This window comes from Camellia sinensis, chromosome 14 (assembly GCF_055761805.1).
Source record: "Camellia sinensis isolate YWXY chromosome 14, ASM5576180v1, whole genome shotgun sequence".
Classification (NCBI taxonomy): Eukaryota; Viridiplantae; Streptophyta; class Magnoliopsida; order Ericales; family Theaceae; genus Camellia; species Camellia sinensis.
In genome coordinates this window covers 111,418,593-111,440,247 of record NC_138974.1, presented here as the reverse complement: position 1 = coordinate 111,440,247, position 21,655 = coordinate 111,418,593, and the positions used below count along the sequence as shown (strand labels likewise).

The following is a 21,655-nucleotide window of genomic DNA, read 5'->3' as shown; positions in this document are numbered from 1 at the left end:
CCCTTCATGAGATTTGTGTTTTTCATGACTTAACTTGGTAGTAAAGTAGAAGAATTTGCATTCCCAATGAATTACACTGAAACCCTTCAATTCATTTGACAATTCATGTTAAGATTGAGCACTTGAGAATTCAACATCATTTGGAATCTCGGATGAGTCCCCCATGTCTTCTAAAACTTGAAAACAAAAACACAAAAACACAATCAAAACAAGCACTTCATGTTTGGTTGTTTTGCAAGTGCGAAAGTGGGGTTTGATTCAGTTTCGAATTCCATTGTGCTTGAGAACACACACACGTCCTTCCATGGATGTGTGACTAATTCCATTTTGCTTTCCAAATTTTACATGTAGGTTTCCAACATTGGTTTTTCATGCACCATTTTTGTTATTATGCCCACTAGAATGAGTTTGGGGCTTGATGAATTTACATAAAAAGCAATGAGAGGTGAAAATCCATTAAGAAGTTAAAACCCCCTTGTTTTTAGATGTTACTTCTGGCACACAATCCTCAATTCTCAATCCTTAAATTCTTTCGTCTGTCTCAACGCACTTCGAGTCATATATGATAATCCATTGAACATAATTAACACCCAACTATGGTCTTTACTACCATTGAACTTTACATCTGAAAAAACAGCCCAAAAGAAAACGAGAAAATACAACAAAGGCACTTTCAGCAATTTTATTAAAATGAAACCTAACGAAGACAAAAGATCCACTTCGCCTTTACCGGTTTTTTTTTTTTTTTTTTTTTTTTTGGGGGGGGGGGTGGGGGGTGTATAGAGAATTTCATTGGGGTTGCAGCCAAGATCTTCCACAGAAGCTGTCAGTCAAGTGCATGAAGAGAGAACCTGTGGCCATTTGATTCTCAAATGTACAACATTGTGAAAGCTAACTGATGTACCCACCCACAGCTACAAGCTCATATCCTTGGGTAAGCTGATTTCAAGAAAATATAGGCTGCAAAACGATGAGAAATATGTATTAGAAAAAGGCAAGAAAAAGATTTCAATTGCCAAGCATGAAGACGCAGAACAAAGACAAATAAATATAAATAAAATACCACCTTTTTTTTTTTTTTCCTTTTTCCGAGTCTTCAAATACTATTTACTAATCTAGACCAGAAATTCATAATGTAGGTCATCACACAAGTGACGAGGTATGGGGTATCCAGTTGGTCTCCCAGCCCAAACACCAGAGGCTCAAAACCCCTTGAAAAAAATTAAAAAGAAAAAAGGAAAGGCACTTTTGCTAGCAGAAAAGAACATAAAATAGTAACAACTTGAAACTATCAAATTTGTTCTGTTCTGTTAATCCCTTAATTCTGTTAACACCTTTCTCTATTTTCTTCCAAGTAGATATCATTAATGCAAAACCTTTAGATCAACAGTGTGGATGGAGGATGGTGATTGGTAAGATTGTTGATGACAGTGATGAGGAGCTTTTGGAAAGATGGTAGCCACTGAGCTAGCAAGATATCACCATAGGTGGAGGAGGTGATAGCCTGGGGAGAAAGGATGGCAAAACAGATCTAGAGCATTTCTGTAGTTGGGATGGTTAGGATGTCTCAGTGTAACCCCCTTATAAGCCGAAGCCGAATCATAGGTGCCAACTCTCATCTTTGGGCAGGTCACTCAATCTGCTCAGTCATGGGGTTTATAGTGGTCACTACGATATACCTCGAGAGTTGCAAAAGTGGAGCCCTAAGGGGCTCCAACATTAGGTGAAATACACTTCATGAGGTGACGCATGCCTTAGTAAAACTCTCTCTCAAAAACATTGACAATCCCTCAACTCTAGCTTCCAACCCATATATCCTTTAATGATCTCGAGCAGAGTTCCTAAGCCTTGCCCCTAGCCTACAGGTAACAACAGCAAAGTTAGAATGTTATTCAAATACCAAGAAAACCGATGTGGGACTCTCTACATGAGCCAAGTAAGCCAAACAAGTACCAGGGGTGCTAACTCAAGTATTGGTGCAGTCATCTTCGAGGTGACAAGTACAAAAGATGATGCACTAGGATAGAGAATGCCTTTGCCAAGCCAAGAGGGTTACCAAGTGCAAATCGTGAGGCTATGCACTCAAAGAATTCTTGGCCGAGCTAAGGTGGTGCTTTCAGCAGTTGAATGCGCAACCTCAAGGCTAGAGCACCGTGTGTGCTATCATTAGCTGGCATACCTCTTGGCACAAAGGGAAGGATCTAGAGACTAGAGATATCTGATTGGTCCATGTTTCACCTCACAATGCCAACTCATGGTGCCATATTCCATGGAGAAGCCAACTAGGAGCTGAGGTGGCAATGCCACATGGCGAGACTGTATACATGTACCTACAAACATAATCACGTAATAGAGCACAGAGTATATTATTTTGTTCTTTCTTTTTTTTTCTTTTTAATGTTTGCATATCAAACATAATCATGTGTTTATTCTTGAGGTAATATCTGACCCATGATCACACACAGCGGAGCATTAGGTTACAAATTAACATTTATGTAATTGCAAACATGCCGCAACAGAGCAGAGTAAATTATTTTGTTACATAGAATTTTGGGTATAATATTTTGTTCCATACAAATTTGCAGTTAAAACATTTGTTTCTGAAATAGATTTGAAATACTTTTTTTTTTTTTTTTTTAATCTTTACTAGGAGCTGAATTAATTACCTTGCAGACATGAAGGCCATTCCAAAGAACACAGCCTTGATGGCTTGCTTCTGCCCCGCATAATCAAATGCCAATGGAAGCATTTCATGCAAGGTTAGGAAAGCCATCACCCCACCAACTGAATGAGCAACAAAAATTTAGTAAAAGAAATTTTTCATTCAATAAATATAGTTTTCCTTTTTTCACTCAAGAAACTTCAGGAAATAACAGTTCTGCTAACCTGAACCAAGCAGACCCTCGAGAATTTCAGGATTTAAGCTGCTTGGGAACAAAAAAGCTGCAATGCAATTGAAGACACTTTATAAGCGACAAAGTAATGAAATCCAAAGCATTTATAAAGGCAAAATTCTAATAAAAAGGAGCATGAAAATGAACTATGATATGAAGGTAGTCTTTAATTTATTTATTTTTATTCTTTTCAGTAAAGCCCAAAATTGACAGTTCTTAAAAGGATTGAAAGGAGTATGATGTCTCAGCACTTCAAAAAACCCCCAAAAAATTACAAAATTAAAATGTGAATTTATGTGTTCATATGTCTCTTCAAGCTGTAACACAATGACTAATTCCGCACCAACATGAATACAACGAGGAAAATGCAGCTTCCACTCCAAATCTCTCTCTTTGAAAATAAAATCTTTGGCACCACATTTCAGAATATATTGATAGAAACCAAAGGGCCTACCTACAATAATGACACCCAGGGGTTCAGCAAAGCCAGATAGTGTTGCCAGTTTGAACGCCTGCCATTTGCTGAGGCACGTAGATGAACAAACCAATTAACAATATATCACCTATGGTTTAAAACATTTTTGGGGTAGTGTTTAACAATATTGTGTAACAGAGGGAATGCTGTTGTTCTTCAATACATCAAAAGAAATTATCAAACAAGCAGGTAAACTACTTTTAGATGCCGACTTATAAAAGGTAGCAAATAGCAAAAGATGGTGAGAACATGGCCCATTTTACACATTCTTTTGATTTTTTCTTTTTCTTTGAAAAAAATTATATATATATATATATATTCATATACATATATCAAAATAAAACATCTTGTTCATCTGCTACTTGCAACAACTTACAAAAATGTAACCAAAGAGGCACCGCAAAATTTTCTTACCTCTGTGTTGCAAAATAAACAGGTAGTGCAACAGCAACACCCTGTAAATTAGGAACTGAAAGAGATTAGGACCAAAACACACACAAACACACACACACACACACACGGAGAAGTACAATATTATAATTTTTTGTTGAGCATGGGGTACATTACTTAAAAATGTTGGAAACCATATCCCTTAAAAAGGAGAAAAAGTCACAAGTGCAATAAAAAACTAGTTCATTCATGGAAGAACTCAGGTATTAGAAATAACCGGTAGCAACTATATGCCAGATAGAAATATCATAGGGTCTGAATATATACACCTCTGGGATGTTGTGCAAAGCAATGGCCAAAGCCAAGTTCATACCAACCCGAAGCCCCTATAAAAGAAGCATTAAAACAAGCAAGAGCTTAGTCACACAAGAGATTTATCTCCTCAAGGCAAGATAAGTGAGACAGTCAACATTTTTACAATCACCAAATTGTCATCATTGACAAGCCGGTGAATCTCATCCTAAACAAAGAAACCTCCCCTCTTCGAAATCTGCTTGATGCCAAAAGCACAAGGTTTTCTAAACCAAACCACATTGCCAACAAAAAGGCTTCTCAAAAAAGCGGGTTGCAATTTGCACTACTAGTAATTTGTGTCTATCCAAAACAACACAATATCAATTTAACAAGATCTTCGGGCTCATTAAGAAATTTCAACTGGCATATAAAAATCAGGCAATGTCAAGCTCATCAAGTGATTTCAACTGGCGTATGAATGCCAGGTGATATCAACAGCTAGTTAATTTAAGCTCAAAAAGAACAACTTTCTTCATTAATCAATCTATCATCGAAGTATCAAAAGATTTTGTACTTTATCAACAACAAACCAACCACAAGATTACTGGATTGTCAATTGAATTTAACTGCTAAGACACACCTAGTAATGTAATGAAGAATGAAAGAAGAAACTTACAGCTACCGCTAAGACATGGCTATCACAAAATGTACCTCATTCCTCATTTCATCTTAAAATTTTGCATTAAAATATGAGAAACACAAGTAGCCGAACTAGATTTTCCAGGCCTAACATTATGTAAAAGATATCGTGTTTCTCTTGGGTTGCTCAAATTTAACACAAAAAATTATCTCGGTTTGAGCATTGAGCAGTCTTAAACCAATGTATTACACTTTTTCAAAATAAAAGAGAATATTTCAAATACAAATGGAGCATAATAAGAAAATTGATTTGAGTCTGTGTAACATGGGCTCTTCTACTTCCCCAAGTGCACTAGTATCCACCGCATATAACAAGGGTAAAGATGTACGATACGTGTCCGACACCCATACCTAATGTAGACATTTGGATGCTCTAATTTTATACAATATTGGAAGAAGAAGATGCTCACATTTGCTGGTAAAGAAACATTTCTAGCTTCTCACATACCTAAATCTTATTTAATTTGAACTATATTTCTAAATAATTTACAACATTTTATCCAAGAATATTATACAATATGTGATATATATATATATATATAAGTTCTTGACACATGTCCCCGTACTCATACCGAACTTTTGGATGCATATCCCTGTAAGATAAAACACAATACTTTGCATTGAACTAATCATATTACAAGCACTACTATATATACCTAAACAAAATCCTAGTTAGGAAACAACAACTAATCATACTAAACTACACCTATATAAGAAACAATATTATAATTCTCACAGTGAGATTCATTCATATTATATTATTATATTGTGGTTTATTTTTCATATTGAAATCCAACGTGTGAAAATTATCACTATTTTGCATGTATGTTTCATAGTTATTATCTACGTCACATGAACTAGAGAAACGATGCCGTGTAAAGAAGCACAGATACTTCTATGAAAGAGACATGTCGAGTCAGACACGACACTGTTCAAACACTTCTAAAAGCATATCTAACACCTCTTCAACGTGTCTTAATTAAAATTTTATATTCATTATGTCAGATAATTTAAAGACACTTTGGTGACACTTCTTGAATCCTCTGAACACGATGTGATAAAACCCATCATAGTAACAATGTTCTACATTTCTAAGAATGCAACGTGTGCACTCTAAATATGTTTTAAAATATTTATAAGATGAACACATTACACGTATCCCAATGCTATACAATTGGTTTGTATTTTTTTAGAATGCAATTGTTACGTGAATAATAACTTGATGATTAAGATAGAATTTATGATTTCTTTAATTTTAAATAGTGTTATGGTTTTTTTTTTTTTTTTCATTACCTTTGACTAAACTATTCATGTATTTGATATATAATAAATTTATAAAAATATATATATATTTTTAACACGTCGCATGTATATAGCATTTTTTAAAAATTACTATTTAGGGCATGTCTGCGTTGTGTCACATGTTCGTGTCTATGCTACTTAGTTGTCATGTAAGGGTGTGTTCCCAAGTGTCCTATTCATCTAATTCTCATTTCCAAGGACATGAGGGGTACAACAAAATATTCATAGGGTGTTCAGAAGATGTCATAGGGCATTTCATAAATAATATGAGCATTATATGGACAATTTTGTGGTAAATAAATTCAAAATAACTACATATGTTTGCTATGTGGGGATTCAAAAGCTTCATGAGTCTTTTGCATAGTTTCCATTTTTTGTGTAAAGAATTTTTTGTGAATCCTCTTTTTTGTAGATTTCACAAGTGAACTCAACTTTTTGTGTTGAACCTTATTTATTTCTCATTGTTTTTGTTCATAGGTTGCACCCTTCTGGTGCTTGGTCATTAATACAAATTTTATTAATCAAATAAAAAAGTTCCCACAAGAAAACATGCTGATGCATTATTTTATGTATATAGTAAGTACACAGTTTTTATAAATGCATAATGCACATAAATACCTATATATGCATACATTTAACAGTTATAAACAATGTCAAAGACGAACTTCCCATCAAACCATCCTTGAACTGAAAGCGGAACCTATTTTTAGATGGTATCACATACCTCCCACAGGAAGTTTGATTTTAGGTCAGGAAAACTGAGCTTTGTATAAAATAAATCATGGAGAGCTCTAAGTTAAGCAACTCAACATCTAATTCTTTTGAATTTAAGACAAGCACTCATCAGTCACTAGTATGAAAATAATTTTTGTTACTGCCATGAATCATGGAACGAATTGTTATAGCCAGAATCTAATAGAAAATAAATAAACAATGATAATAATAATTGAAGGTACCTTCATAGATCCAAGAAACACGGCCATTCCTTCTGGAAAATTGTGCAAGCTTATGCCTGCAATGCATAAGACAGATAAATTTCCCATTAAAGCAGACCACTAAACAATTTGTTCACTAGTGAAAAGCAGTGAGGTCAGAATGTGGAGCATGTTTATAGGAGGAACTTCACAGAGATTTTATAATAGAATGGTTGTGAAGCTGCTACAGAAACTATATATTTTTGAGACACAGATTACAGAGACAGTTCTTTTTGCTACACAAATAAAATGATACCCACTGGAGTACATAACCTTTGCTTAATAAATGATTGACAGACCCTAAGAAAACAATCAGCTTATCTACTATTGTCATACATATCTCTATTCATCCATGTGTAAAGCAAAATGTTGTCATGGGGAGTTTGGGGTCACATACCAAACCAAACCCAACCAAACCTTGTATCCCAATTAATTGGGTCAGCTACATGAATGCTTTTAAATTTTTGTCCCCAACATCTCATGCCAGTTTAGGCCTTCCACTTACCCTAACATATACTGATTTTGCTTACCACTATATCTACTGTGGTCTTCATTGTAGATGACCGAACCGTCACATAGTAACATATTGAATTTAATCTCCTATACAGTAATTATAACCAGCAGTCTTTAGCTTGAATAGTATCCCCTGATAGTACCAAAAGGGCAGGCACAAGGAGTCTTGATTGCATGTGTAGTAATTAATAAACTATCACAAACAAAATAAAGGTACCAGTTTTCTATTCATATCCCCAACATGCATGTGGAAAAACTCCTTTCTATGTGTGTGCCAAACATGTACAAATATTATAAATAATGCGACATGATGAGGCTTGAGCCTTTGATCTTGCTTGGTCTTATACCAAATGTTACGAACTTCACTATATCTTATGGAGGGTGTGGGATGAAATCACTATGCTTCTGTAACCATCATCTTCGGCAACCCTCACTCTAGGCTTCATTTTGGATGTAGTAGCCCTTTCCTCTTTGGGAAGCTCTCACTCTACTTTACATTGGCCTCTCCTAGGTAGTATTTCCATGGTAGCCCTCACTCTAAGCAATTTCTTTCAAGTGCTATGAAGTTCTTTTATCCCCTTGAGACGACCCATTTTTTTCCTTTTTTTGGATAAGTGCCTTTGAGATGGCTTTAACTTTGCTCCAAGTGGCGTTCTGACAATCCCTTCTTGTAACTCAAAACTAAGATGTGTTCACCTGGTTAACAACTGATTGTTTAACAAGCTAAAGCCATTAGAAAGGGAAAAACTTGATCGTTATATCCTCAACATATGTCTCTCCATCAAATTATATCCTAATGAACTTCGCCTACAAGCATTTGTGATGAATACTACTTATAACTCTAGGAGTAAACAATACTTGGAAATATTTTCAAGTATAATCTATTAATGATTAGAGGTAAGCCTTAAGAGATATAGATACTGACACAAGACATGGATATGACACAAACCCACTGACACAATAATCTTAAAAAAAATATGTTAAAATTTACCATCACCTACCACCACCTACTCCTCACCTACTCCTCACCTACTACACTCACCCTCTCCTATATAATGAGCCACTCACCATTTGTAATATATACAACAACATATATCAATCAATAATACATATATTTTTACATGGTATCAGAGCAAGGTTGACAACCTAGTAATTCCGCTTCACCGGCGGGTGGCAGCCTCACTTTGGCCGCCCGCCGGACCTCAACCTATTCTGCTTATTTTCTACACATACCTTCCCATCATTGCCCAAATACTCTCTCTCTAGTTTCTGACCAACAATGACAAAGCCATATTTTCATCTCTCTCTCTCCTCCATCTGTTGAATTCGAAGCACTAGCGGAGAGAGACACAGAGATCAACACGTCGCCGTCGATGCCAGAGGCTCCGATGCCCTCTCCCTCTGTTCTCCTCTGCGGCTATCGTAGATGTTGGCATCGCCGCTTATCGTTCATCAGCTACGACGATGCCGTCGCTCCCGCTTCCGCTGCTCCTCGCTTTACCGCAACAAAAGGAGGCAGAGGCAAGCCCAAGTCCTCCAAATCGGTCTCCAGATCTCAGAAAGCCGGCCTCCAGTCCCCACTTCTCTTAATTATTTTAATCTGAGTTATGGGTGGTTTCGTAGTAAACCGTGGGCTGGTTTTGAGGTTTGGTTGAGTGTACCATTCAAGTCTTTGTAGAGCTGGCTACTGCAGGAGGGGTTGTTTGGTACTTGTGCAGTTTTTTTGGTTCAGCACATGGTAGTAGCATGGAGGGAAACTCAAAATTTGGGTTAAGTTTTGATATGATTGACAGCGTGGTTCAACGTTTATGCACATGGGCTGGTTTGTTTTTTATATATATATATATATATATATGAGTTTCTTATATTTATATATTATGTATGTGTTTTCAAACACATGGGCCCACAGTTGCTAGTGTCTCCAAGAGGTTATTTATTGTTTTGTTTTAAACTTGAGCCGATTAGCACGTGGGGCAGATCAATATGGTGGCTGGTTTTCTAAATTGGTGGACTGAATTTCAGTTTTGTCTGCCATACAATACACACACAGCTGTATGATTCTTTTCTTTATTCTCCACCCACACAGCCCAAACTTTTTTTTATAAAATTTATGGTGCACTCTTTGTTCCCCACTTTCGTTATTGTATATATATATTTTTTAATATATTTTTCGTTATTCAAATCTATTTTTATTATTTCTTTCTTTATTTTTCTTTCACATTATTTTTAATCTTTTTCCAATTCCATTCATACCCATATAGCTTTGCACACCAAACCATCTTTTATTCTTCTCACCGATCAACCCCGATCACAATTTTACATCATAAAAAAAAAAAAAAACCACCAACACAACAACCACACCCACAGTGGGATTTTTTCTCTACTCTGCCGCCGGTCTTTTCTTCTTGCCTCCGTCCTGGCCGGCCCTTGACGGTGTTGCCTCCGTGTTTCCTAGACCACCAAGCACGTTCACTCCCCCATACTCCTCCACTGCCACATATGGCGGACCTCCGAATCGGAACATCACGGTGGCCTTCCGCTTCAGCTCCTTGTTTTCTGCCTTTAGCACACTTATCTCTGCTCGCGCATCCTTATACATGCGTTGGAGCAGAGCCAGCTGGGAGTTTAACTGTTGCACCTCATTTGTCCTGCTCTGCAGCCGGTGCGACAAATTTGTGACCGCAGTCATGGTTTCCACGCATGACTTCAGAGTATACTGATTGGCCTCAATATCAGTTTGCACCACCATTTTTTGCTCCACCGACCGCATCGGAAAGTTCAACGGAGCAAACACAGAGGTGTTTGGTTGAGGTTCACTGGCCACCGCACTAGTTATTTCTCTTGTGGACTCGTTCAGTTCTGGAAAGAGCGTGAGCAGACCACGGGAAGAGGAGGCCATGTTCTGGGTAGCTGGACGGGAAGAAGAGGCCATGTTGCTAAGTGTTTCAGAGACGGGTTGGTTACAGAGTATTACAGAGTTTCTCTCTCAGAAAACGCAGAGTTTTTCAGAGGTCTCTCTCAGTTTTTTTGTCTCAGCTTCTGCCTCTGTCTCAGCTTCTGCCTTGGTTAAATAGCCAAGGCAGACACGCGCATCGCGCGCCTCTTGACGCCAGACGACAAAACGGGCGCGCCAGCCAAGGCGCTCACGTGCCTCGCCATCATGTCCGGCACACCTTTTGATGAATTGGGCACGCCTTTTGATGGCACGCCTTTTGAAAAATTGGGCACACCTTTTGAGGGTGCAACTTTTCCAGGGGTCCGACAAGACTCTGTAAACTGTCCCGACATTGATTCCGGTTAGCTCCTTCATGGGTCCGACAAGACTCTGTAAACTGTCCCGACATTGATTCCGGTTAGTTTCTACAAGGGTCCACCAAGACCCCATAAACTGTCTTCTACAACGGTCCGACATGACCCCGTAAACTGTCTTCTACACCGGTCCGACATGACCCCATAAACTGTCTTCTACATCGATCCGACACGAGCCAGTGTCTTCTACATCGGTCTACCAACCATACAGTGTCTTCACCAACGGTCTGACACGACCATACAGTGTCTCCTATCCTCTTTTATTTTTATGTATTTTTCTTGTTTTGTTCGTCTCTCCAAACTCAAGTTGGTTAGTTTCTATCCTCCTTGAGTTTGCGGGGGGCTGTTAAAATTTACCATCACCTACCACCACCTACTCCTCACCTACTCCTCACCTACTACACTCACCCTCTCCTATATAATGAGCCACTCACCATTTGTAATATATACAACAACATATATCAATCAATATGTATACATGAAAATATTAACTATTTCTTCATTTTTCTTATACGTTATATATTTTATATGTATGCATGAAAATATTAACTCTTTCTTCTTCTTTTTTTAACAAGACAAATAAATAGGTGAACAAAAAATCTTAATATTTATTTAGAAAAAAAAAAAAATTCATTAACAAATTGAAAGTTTTAGGCTCTAGATTTTTTTCTAAAACTAAAAAGTCTAAAAGAGGAAGGATTGATAGGTATAAATTCACATTATTTCTATTTTATCATTGATTCCCAAGTTAAGACTTGGCCCAATAACCTTGAGGTTATGGGTTCCAGTCTTGAGACCATCACTTTGTGTAATATGCCAAAGGCTAGGCGCGTACTCAATCATTCCCCTCCCAAACACACATTAATGTGTACTAATTGGGCGTTGTTTTTATTCTCAAGTTATTTCTTTACACTTGCAATGTGTTTCATATATGTCTAAACTACGAATACATGTGTTTCCCAAGTATTAGTACTGTGTTCGGTCCTAAAAGCAACCCACAAAAAAATAAATAAATAAAATAATAATAATAATAATAATATGACGTGTTTGGGCATGTGTTCGACAAGAGTTAGGAAGTCTCTGACAAGAGTTGATAACCTACACAGACACAACACCTTCTTAGAAGTATTCATGCTTCTAAGGGTAATTCTGCGGTTGGAAAATTTGATTGAAAATGTCTTGTGCCTACACAGAAATCCGTAGAAGACTCTAGGCTAAATTCAAGGAATAAAGGCAAATGTGAATAAGTCATCAATAAAATGTCAAATTGTTATTTACAGTTGCAAACAATAATAAGAAAATTAGAATTCTAAAGCTGATTTTAATAATCGAATGTGACACCCTTACAAAGAGAAATGGATTAACTATATAAAATACACAAAGAAGTAGACATTTTGGCACAAGTTATAAATACAATAACAACCAATGTAAAGCAATTAGCAAGCTGGCCTGTGATAAATAGTAGCTCAAGTACTACCTGAGTTGTTCCACCTCTTCATTTCCTTCTATTCTTCATCTTTTTTTCCTTCTCCGCTATTTCTCAGAGGGAATAAATAAACATTCTAGCCTTTTTATTTTTTAATCCTTCAACATCCCCTAATCTCAAACTTTAAAAATAAATATATAAAACAAAGAAACAAAAAATCAAAGCAAACAGAAAATGGATATACCTTTCTATCTTATATTTGTATTTTCCGTTGACACAGGCAAAACATTTTAGACTTTTAATTATTTCCGTATGCTTTGACTATAACAATTTTTGTTTGCTGAGAATTTCAACTCATGGTTAATGCAATTCACTTGAAAGCGAGAATATTTCAATCAAAATAACAGAAATGACAAGGGGTTGCATCTAATGTTAAAGCCAGCTGGGTAGACAGCTTGGTCACTGATTCACTGTTCGCCCAGGAGATAAAAGATCTCATATTTCACTTTTCATATATGTTACTTTTATGCAATCAATAATTTGTAAATGCTGGAAGAACAAACTTACAAAATATATTAGAAAAAAATTTTGTAGATCAATCTTAACAAGTAGTACATAGTTATGTTTCTTTGTAAAAACTATTCCGACAAGTAAAAAATTAAAAATGTCAATAGTCTTTGAGCATTAGATAAATGATATTATGAAAAAAAATTCTTACTAAATGCAATGAATCTTTTTTGTTTGTCTAATGATGCTTTACCACCATTAGAATATCAATTACAATCATATTTTTTATTTGACACCAACAATGAAATCAATGGATTCATCGCTACATTAAATTAGGGATGTAACGCATACCGGTAGCCCAGCTGTGAAGAGAGTATATCCTAGGCCGAGTTGTAAACTTTAATCATCTCAAGCTCAACACCGGTGTCTCCCAAGCAAAATCGAAACTTGTGGTTTGCCGTTTGCAAATGATTGCAAGTATCCGGGTTTACACTGTAGGGGTGGGTTGAAAGAGACCTGCCTTGGAAGGCTCCTACTCGGTGGTTCTCCATCATCAGTTTGAAAAGAAAAAAAAAATTAAGGATTTGGACACAACTAACAAAACTAATGTTTAAGAATTAAGACCTTTTCTGATTGTCAATTACAATATGAAGTAATAATGTGGGACAAAGGGAGCTCCTTGCAGAGTTTAAATATCTTCCGTTACATATCATATCGGCAGTTACATAACGGGATTTTGGCCTTCAAGTACCTTTATTCATTGACATAGTGGTCGACATTGTCCTATACTATTCGATATTGGCCAATATATGGCTGCATCACTGATACATATCCCAATACCATTATCTAAATCCATGTCCTCATCTTATAATTGGGTAACTAGGAACAAACCAATACTGGTACTTGCATTTAAAAAAGAAAAACTAAATACTAGATAATTGTTGGGCCGATGGGAGTAATGGCACAGTAAGATACCTCACAATAAAACAGAGCAATGGAAAGCATTTGTTGTCTGTTTCATCACTCTAGTGTTAATAATCACACTAAGTACATTGTGGCCAGAGATTTTCGCAAACCCTATTCTCAAAAAGGGGGGAAAATGCTAAATGTCCAAGTAAAAACAATAATTTTTCTTATGAAAAAATTCTAGGAAAGTGCAGAATATTGGAGAAACAGCCTGCAAAAAGAAAAAATATTTTTTGTTTCCAATGATTGAGTACCATCAATTCAAGCATCCAAAATCATATATGCACTCACATAAACCAATTGAACTATTGTATAATTTCCAAAGATTGTGGCAAATAAATCTGTAAGACTGACAATTTAAATGGCAGGGGAAAAGTAAACAAATTAACAAAGTAATCAGACCTACTGCTGTGATGATTCCACTAAATAAAACTTGACGGCGATGCTTTTTCATGATGTCCTTGCCCCCTCCGTTCCCATTTTTCTGTTATTGGGCACAATGCCAATTGAGATTTTAGATATTTATGCCAATAGAGAAGTATCCACTATCAATGTGCATATACAAGTGTTAGAATTTACCATAATTCACATCCACCTACCACCTCCACTACACTTCACCTACCACCTCCACTACCACCTTCACCTACCACCTCCACTACCACCTTCACCTACTCCCAAATCATATCCTATATAAACAGCATCTCAACATTTGTAAATAACACAACAATCTTGTAATCAATACAATCAATCAATAATACTTCAATTTTAACATGGTATCAGAGCTATAAGATTTAAGCCTGTATTTCTTTGTCACCGGCGGGCAGCCGGCCGGCAACTTTGCCATTGCTGCCCGCTGGAATTTTTTACACATACCTTCACTCCCCCTCTCTCGCTATCTCTCTCTGCTATACGGTACCCATCATGGTCAAGTGTATTAGCCTGACGACCTTGCAAGATTGGTTGTACAGGTACTCCTTCGGCAACGCCGGTCTCCAATCCAGCACCACCGATCTCGGCGACGGCACCCTCATCCATTTCTGGCACCCCAAATCCCACAAATCCAACAAACCCACCCTCCTCCTCATCCACGGCATCGGCGCCAACGCACTGTGGCAATGGAACGAATTCATCTCCCCCCGCCCCGGCCTCGACTCCCACCCCGTCGTCGATCGCCTCCACTCCCGTTCCGTCTCCCTCGGCCACTCCCAGCCAGTCTCCCTCGGCCACTCCTAAGAGCGGCGCCGCTGTTAACAGAGTCGCCGTTACCGGAGCCGCGCCGCCTTCTCCACCTTCGCCCGGCCGAGCACGCCGCCGCCGAAGTCGCCCTCCACTGCTCTGCGTCAATCCGACCACTCTCGCTCTCTCTCTCTCGGTTTGGGGGGGAGAGAGGTTAGGGAGAGAAAGGCCTCTTTTTCTTTTTTTTATCATAACCCGCACTTCAAGCGAAGTTGCGGTACTGTGGGTGGCTATTGAAGTTATTATTATTGGTTAAAAGGAGTGATTTCTCCTCTGGGTCTATCTGGCAGACCGCATTATTATTATTGGTTAAAAGGAGTGCTTTCTCCTCTGGGTCTATCTGGCGGACAACATATTTTTTTTAAAAAAAAAAAAAAAAAAAAAAAAAAAAAAAAATTCTTACTTTCTTATCCACCACTCCCTCTCTCTGTGGTCCCTTTTTCTCTCCACTATGCTCCCTTTAATCATCTCCATCCTTTTTCTTACTTTCTTAATTTTATTTTATTTGATTTTTATTTTATTTAAAAAAAAAAAAAACAAAAAACAACAAAAAAGAAAAAAAAAAAATAAGAGGAAGAAGCCGAACTGCACACCAACTTATTTTATTCATGTCGGGGCTCACCCCGATCACCATTTTACACAAAAAAAAAAAAACCAAAAAAAAAAAAAAAAAAAAAAAAAAAAAAACCAACATAAATCGGACCAGTGGGCTTTTTCTTCTCTATTCTGCAGCCGGTCTTTTCTTCTTGCCCCCGTCCTGGGCAACCCTTGCCGGTGTTGCCTCCGTGTTTCCCACTCCACTGGGCACGATCACTCCCCCATACTCCTCCACTGCAGCATATGGCGGACCTCCAAATCGGAACATCACGGTGGCCTTCCGCTTCAGCTCCTTGTTTTCTGCCCTTAGCACGCTTATCTCTGCTCGCGCATCCTTATACATGCGTTGGAGCAGAGACAGCTGGGAGTTTAAATGCTGCACTTCATTTGTCCTACTCTGCAGCCGGTTCGACAAATTTGTGACCGCCGTCATGCTTTCCACACATGCCTTCAAAGTATACTGATTAGCCTCAATATCAGTTTGCATCGCCATTTTTTGCTCCACCGACCGCATCGGAAAGTTCAATGGAGCAAAACCAGAGGTGTTTTGTTACGGTTCACTGGCCACCGCACCAGTTATTTCTCTTGTGGGCTCGTTCAGTTCTGGAAAGAGCGTGAGCAGGTTCTGGGTAACTGGACGGGAAGAAGAGGCCATGTTTTTGAGTTGCTAAGTGTTTCAGAGAAGGGTTGGTTTCCGGGTGTTTCAAGATTTGCAGAGACAAGCTCTCCGAGCGTTCAGAGGTTTCAGACTCGTATGCACAGCCTTCGCCTCAACCTTGTTTTAAATAGCCAGGGCCAGCCACGCGCATCGCGCGCCTCTTGCCGCCCGACAAACTGGCACGCCTTTTCATGGCACATCTTTTGATGAATTGGGCACGCCTTTTTATGGCACGCCTTTTGACAAATTGGGCACACCTTTTGAGGGTGCAACTTTTATGGGTCCGACAAGACTCTGTAAACTGTCCCGACATTGATTCCGGTTAGCTCCTTTATGGGTCCGACAAGACTCTGTAAACTGTCCCGACATAGATTCCGGTTAGTTTCTACAAGGGTCCGACAAGACTCTGTAAACTGTCCCGACATTGATTCCGGTTAGTTTCTACAAAGGTCCAGCAAGACTCCGTAAACTGTCACAACATTGTCTTCTACAACGGTCCGACATGATCCCATAAACTGTCTTCTACAAACGGTCCGACATGACCCCATAAACTGTCTTCTACAACGGTCCGACATGACCCCATAAACTGTCTTCTACAACGGTCCGACATGACCCCATAAACTGTCTTCTACATCGGTCTGACACCACCATACAGTGTCCTCTACAACGTTATGACACCCCATACAGTGTTTTCACCAACGGTCTGACACGACCATACAGTGTCTCCTATCCTTTTTTATTTTTATGTATTTTCTTGTTTTGTTACTCTCTCCAAACTCAAGTTGGTTAGTTTCTATCCTCCTTGAGTTTGCGGAGGGCTGTTAGAATTTACCATAATTCACATCCACCTACCACCTCCACTACACTTCACCTACCACCTCCACTACCACCTTCACCTACCACCTCCACTACCACCTTCACCTACTCCCAAATCATATCCTATATAAACAGCATCTCAACATTTGTAAATAACACAACAATCTTGTAATCAATACAATCAATCAATAATACTTCAATTTTAACAACAAGGATAAATAAACCACTTGCATTCATTGGGAGAAATAGATCGGACCTTTTTATTTTTCTCATCTGAAATGGGAGCAAGTGTTGGTTCTGGGATGAAATTGGCGACAAAAGCAAAGAAAATGACCCCTGCAAAGAACTGTGTGAACAATTAACTGACAATATACAAAAGAAGAAAAGGAAATTATGTAGAATTTGGTAAAATTTTGAAGAAGATAGCTTACCCAAAGGTTCCCTTTCAAGAAGCCAATGGAGTTGATAGCATTATGAGCCAAATCAAAGAAAGATATGCTCAGCATAAGACCTGCAGCAAAACCCTGAATGGAGGAAATATAAAGGTTTAGACAATGTTATCATTTACTACATAATAAACCTGAAAAGTTTCAAAAAAGCTAATATATGATCACATTAAAGCACATACCCAGCTAAATAAATCCTTGTCTATATAAATATAAGGAGCTACAGTAAGTTTCTAAAAATTGGATCTGGTTGCGTAAGTGATGGGCATTATGAGATTAGGAACTAGCCTAATGCTGACGATTTTTTTATATATAATTAAGTAAAGGAGACTCGAACTTGAGTCTATTTATTTGGAGAATGTGACCTAAGCCACTGGGGTGTCCCACAAGGGTCAAAATAAATATAAAAAAAGTTAGGCCCTTAAGCAATACCTGTAGAAGCCCAAGCATCTTCAGATTAGGAGCTTGATTGAGAATCACAAAAAGTGCACCTGTCAAATGCCCACACCTATAGTTAGATTCTGGAACCAAATCAAATTGGGGATTTTATGGATTATCCCAAGCCATGAAGCAATCAGAAATAAGGAGTCATGGCGTATGCAAATAAATCCGGCACATGAAAAGCTGCAACTCAAAGAATTGCAGGATGAGATATGCCAAACATCTGTAAGATTGTAAAGCTTTCTACTGTTGAAGTTGCAAAAGAGATCTACTACATCATCTTTTAAAATTCTGTGATTTGAAAGGATTGTTTGCTGTTATTTAACTAGTTGGGTAGCTACATGACAGGAAAATAATAAATTAACAATGTTGAAACTTGTTTTACATTGGGAGATGGGGAGTGTCTGCAGAATGGTCTAGCTGTTAAAATTATAAGAATGAGGGAAATGAAAGCCGTTTGGTTGTCTTTCTGTTCTCTGTTTTTTGTTTTCATTTTCCAATAAAGCACAAAAAACTTGTCTGACAAACCGTTTTCGTGAAAATTTTCAGAAAATAACCCAATTTTTAGGAAACACTAAAAAGTTGATTTTAAATTTTCAAAAACTGTTTTGCAGAAATAGGAAAACAGCATGAAAATAGTGGGTGTCTTCGAACTTTTTATTGTTTTTATATCCAAAAATATGAAAAATGAAAATGAATAAAACGAAAAGACAACCAAACAACCCGTATGGATCCTGAAATACATCTTCATATTACAAAAAGCCATAAAAAGTTTGCATCTGATTATATTGCCTACTCTAATCCAAAGGGAAAGAAAGATGTTTTTATATGATATGACAATAAAAACTAACCAGCTGCCAAGACAATGGATAAACTTATTTCAAGAAGAACAATATTCAACTCTATTTCACAACATTGAACACTTTCAGAGAAAAAATGACCCAAAGTTTTCAAAACCACCAAGCATACCGACTTTTCAACACTCAAAAAGAAAGAAGAAGAAAAGAGAAGGGATAATCAGCAAACAACATTTTACCAACGAAGATTTGAATCTCTTCACGAATGTTCATGGCATGAATTCATGGAAGCCATTTTTGACACCAAAGAAGTTGTGCTAGCATGTTTAAGTAGCTCAGACATCATTTGAAGTTGGAAAGTGAAAACATACATGGTTGCTCAGCCTACTTAGTGTAGACATACCCTACAACAAGCCAAAGCCATCAACTCTAGTGAAATCACAGGCCACATACCACACTAAGTCCATGAGGCCATCCACGGGCTCTACAAGGCTGATTGGCCATACCAGAACATCAGGATTAAAGATGTGGATGAGACTTCTCTATACAGTGAGTTTGGATTGTGGAACAACACAAGAAGATCAATGCTATCAAAATCATATAATTGGATACAATATGGAATCTAGACCATATCGTTATCTAATCTGTATAAATGGAGTTCTAGTTAAGATAATCCTTCCTGAAGGACCATTGTTGACTAGACAGTAAAGAATTGTTTACGTGAGGAATGTTGGGCTCACTGTAAGCCAAATCAAATCTTTATTCATATAGTTATTTTTAAACAATATCATCATTATTAACGTTTTTTTGCAAACTTCGTCAGAATAGGTGAGAAATATCTCTGGATCACAATATGTCGGACAGTGTTTTGTGAAGGAATGAATCATTTGGGGATGGGCGATTATATTATCCTTTACATACACAACCATAAAATGAAAGAACCCTGCCTACGGCAGGCTATACACAAGGACCCTGCCATTGGAACTAAAAAGAAAACAAAAAATTACATGAAAGCATGAAACACTATCTTCACTTAATGGCAATGGGTATGCCCCTAATGGCAATGGTTATGCCTAGGAAAACAAAAGCACGAGAGGGTATGTAAAAATGAAATAGAAGGGATGCGTCCTTTATTAGCTATATGTGCATCATGTACCCACTTGCAAGGCAGTGGAATTTTGATATTTCTTCTTCTATTTGCAGTCTTTTACATTGAGCAACTCCTTCGGCGCTCCTCACATAAAATTCTTGTGTGACATCCTACACATCAATCAATCACTTTTTCTCTCACAACCATCTATTCAACTACAAAAAATCCACAAATCATCCCAAACACAATTTCTTTTCATTGGCTAAAATAGCCAAACAGCCAATATCCCAAACGAGGGCATAGGGCCCCAAAAAACTCAATGTCAGCCCTTTTTACCTTAAAAATTAATATCAATTACATGCCAAAAATGCTATGCTGATCATTTGTTTTCACCAATGTGTTGCACTCTATAACCCTTAGATATTAGTGTTATATATGTGAGGCCTGTGTATCAATGATAGTGGAGTGCGTCACATGAAATAATAAATGTAAATGGTCAAACTAAATGGTAAGTAAGCATAGCATTGCTCATTACAAGCTAATTAAAAATAATTAGCAAATAAACTTCTAGGGTAGAGATAATATTATCATGGAATGCAATACTTGGAATACAATACTCAATAGTAATTTAAATAACCAGCAGACTCTTATTCAATTCAGCTTTCATGAGTATTCAATTCTTAACGCAAGTCCAATAGCACAAGCTACAAAACACAAATTAGGAACTAAAACTCAAAATTAACAAGAACCCAGAAAAGAAACTGACCAAATTGAATTAATAACCACATAACAACCAAGAAACAAATATAAACCACGAAAGAAGGAGAGACTTGAAACCACCAAAGCTCAATTCAAAAAATAAAAACTAAAAAAAAATACAATGGGAGTTTGTTTGTGGTAAAAGGGCGATGAGTCACCTAGGGATGTACTGAAGCCACCAACGAGTGAGAGAGCAAGAGCAACCCATACTTGAGAGTCCATGATAGGTCTCTGCTGCCAATATTCAAGAAAATGAAAAGATTGAATCAGGAAAAAACCTAAAACTGCTGAACAAGGGCCTCTTAGTAGTTGGGTCTGTCTGGGTCTCTCTGTGTAATTCTTTGACTCACTCCAAGATAATGGCAGAGAGAGAGAGAGAGCGCTAGAGAGAGAGACTCTGACGTTGAGTTGGCAATTGTAGACTTCTCTCTCTCTCTCTCAAATATTTATATCTATTACTTTATTTAGAATATCAACAGTCGAAGAAAGAGATTGTTTGATGGAGAGGACAAGTCAAGAAATTGTAACAACTATTCCTCTTTTTTGGTCACACCGCCGAACTATTCTTTCGTGCGACAGAAAAAGGATCCAAAAAAAAAAAAAAAATTTTGGTTGCGTTTGGTTGTGTTTTGTAAATGTGATTTGAGAGTATGAATTATATTTTGAGTTTGTGTGTTGTAGAATTATGATTTGAGTGTAGAAAATTTGTTTGGTAAAGAATTTTGAAAATAATTTTGGAAAAGAGGTTTGATTTTAGTGGGGAATTGTTGATGTGATATTTGATATGTGATACAAAAATTTACAACTCATAACTAAATATACAACTCAAAATTATTTTAAAGCACATTAAAAATTTAAAAAATTTGAGAAATTTTTTTTTCCAATTATATAAATCAATTGCAAAAAAAAAAAAAAAAATTCCTGTACAGCAGAGGACATCCGGGTGGATGTCCCTAAGGACGTCCGGGCGGTAGTCCCTAAGGACGTCCGGGTGGTCTTCCCCTGGCCAAAATTTTCACAAAAAACGCGGCTGTAATACAAAGCTCTCTGCAGAGGTTTGGAAAGT

General features: G+C 37.5%; 1 protein-coding gene across 5 annotated transcripts; it reads right to left on the bottom strand.

The window, feature by feature from the left end:
• Positions 1-537: 537 nt before the first annotated feature.
• LOC114299138 (ZIP metal ion transporter family) lies at positions 538-21,189 on the bottom strand. 5 transcript variants are annotated; one of them, XR_014351407.1, is made up of 13 exons: positions 20,748-21,189; positions 17,935-17,993; positions 17,488-17,580; positions 17,313-17,402; positions 14,152-14,233; positions 7,011-7,066; positions 4,089-4,145; positions 3,784-3,824; positions 3,349-3,416; positions 2,887-2,943; positions 2,667-2,784; positions 1,954-2,330; positions 658-1,859 (listed from the first exon to the last, which is right to left on the bottom strand). XR_014351407.1 is itself a non-coding variant. In XM_082907089.1 (12 exons), exons 1-12 carry the CDS (start codon positions 20,809-20,811, stop codon positions 915-917), a joined length of 831 nt encoding a protein of 276 aa, XP_082763215.1. In that variant the 5' UTR covers positions 20,812-21,189; the 3' UTR covers positions 538-914. The 5 variants fall into 5 exon arrangements, 4 of the variants coding, with proteins under 4 accessions (XP_082763215.1, XP_082763217.1, XP_028099612.2 ...); XM_082907089.1 differs by lacking the exon at positions 1,954-2,330 and having other exon boundaries at positions 538-960; XM_028243811.2 differs by having other exon boundaries at positions 658-2,330.
• Positions 21,190-21,655: the final 466 nt, after the last annotated feature.

Bases quoted from the DNA above. Each gene is read 5' to 3' on its own strand.
- LOC114299138 (XM_028243811.2), bottom strand. From the start codon at position 20,811: ATGGACTCTCAAGTATGGGTTGCTCTTGCTCTCTCACTCGTTGGTGGC. The intron at 17,581-17,934 runs GTATTGCTTAAG...TCCTCCATTCAG, and splicing joins AGATGCTTGGGCTTCTACAG to GGTTTTGCTGCAGGTCTTAT. The intron at 3,417-3,783 runs GTAAGAAAATTT...TACGTGCCTCAG, and splicing joins GTTTATTTTGCAACACAGAG to CAAATGGCAGGCGTTCAAAC.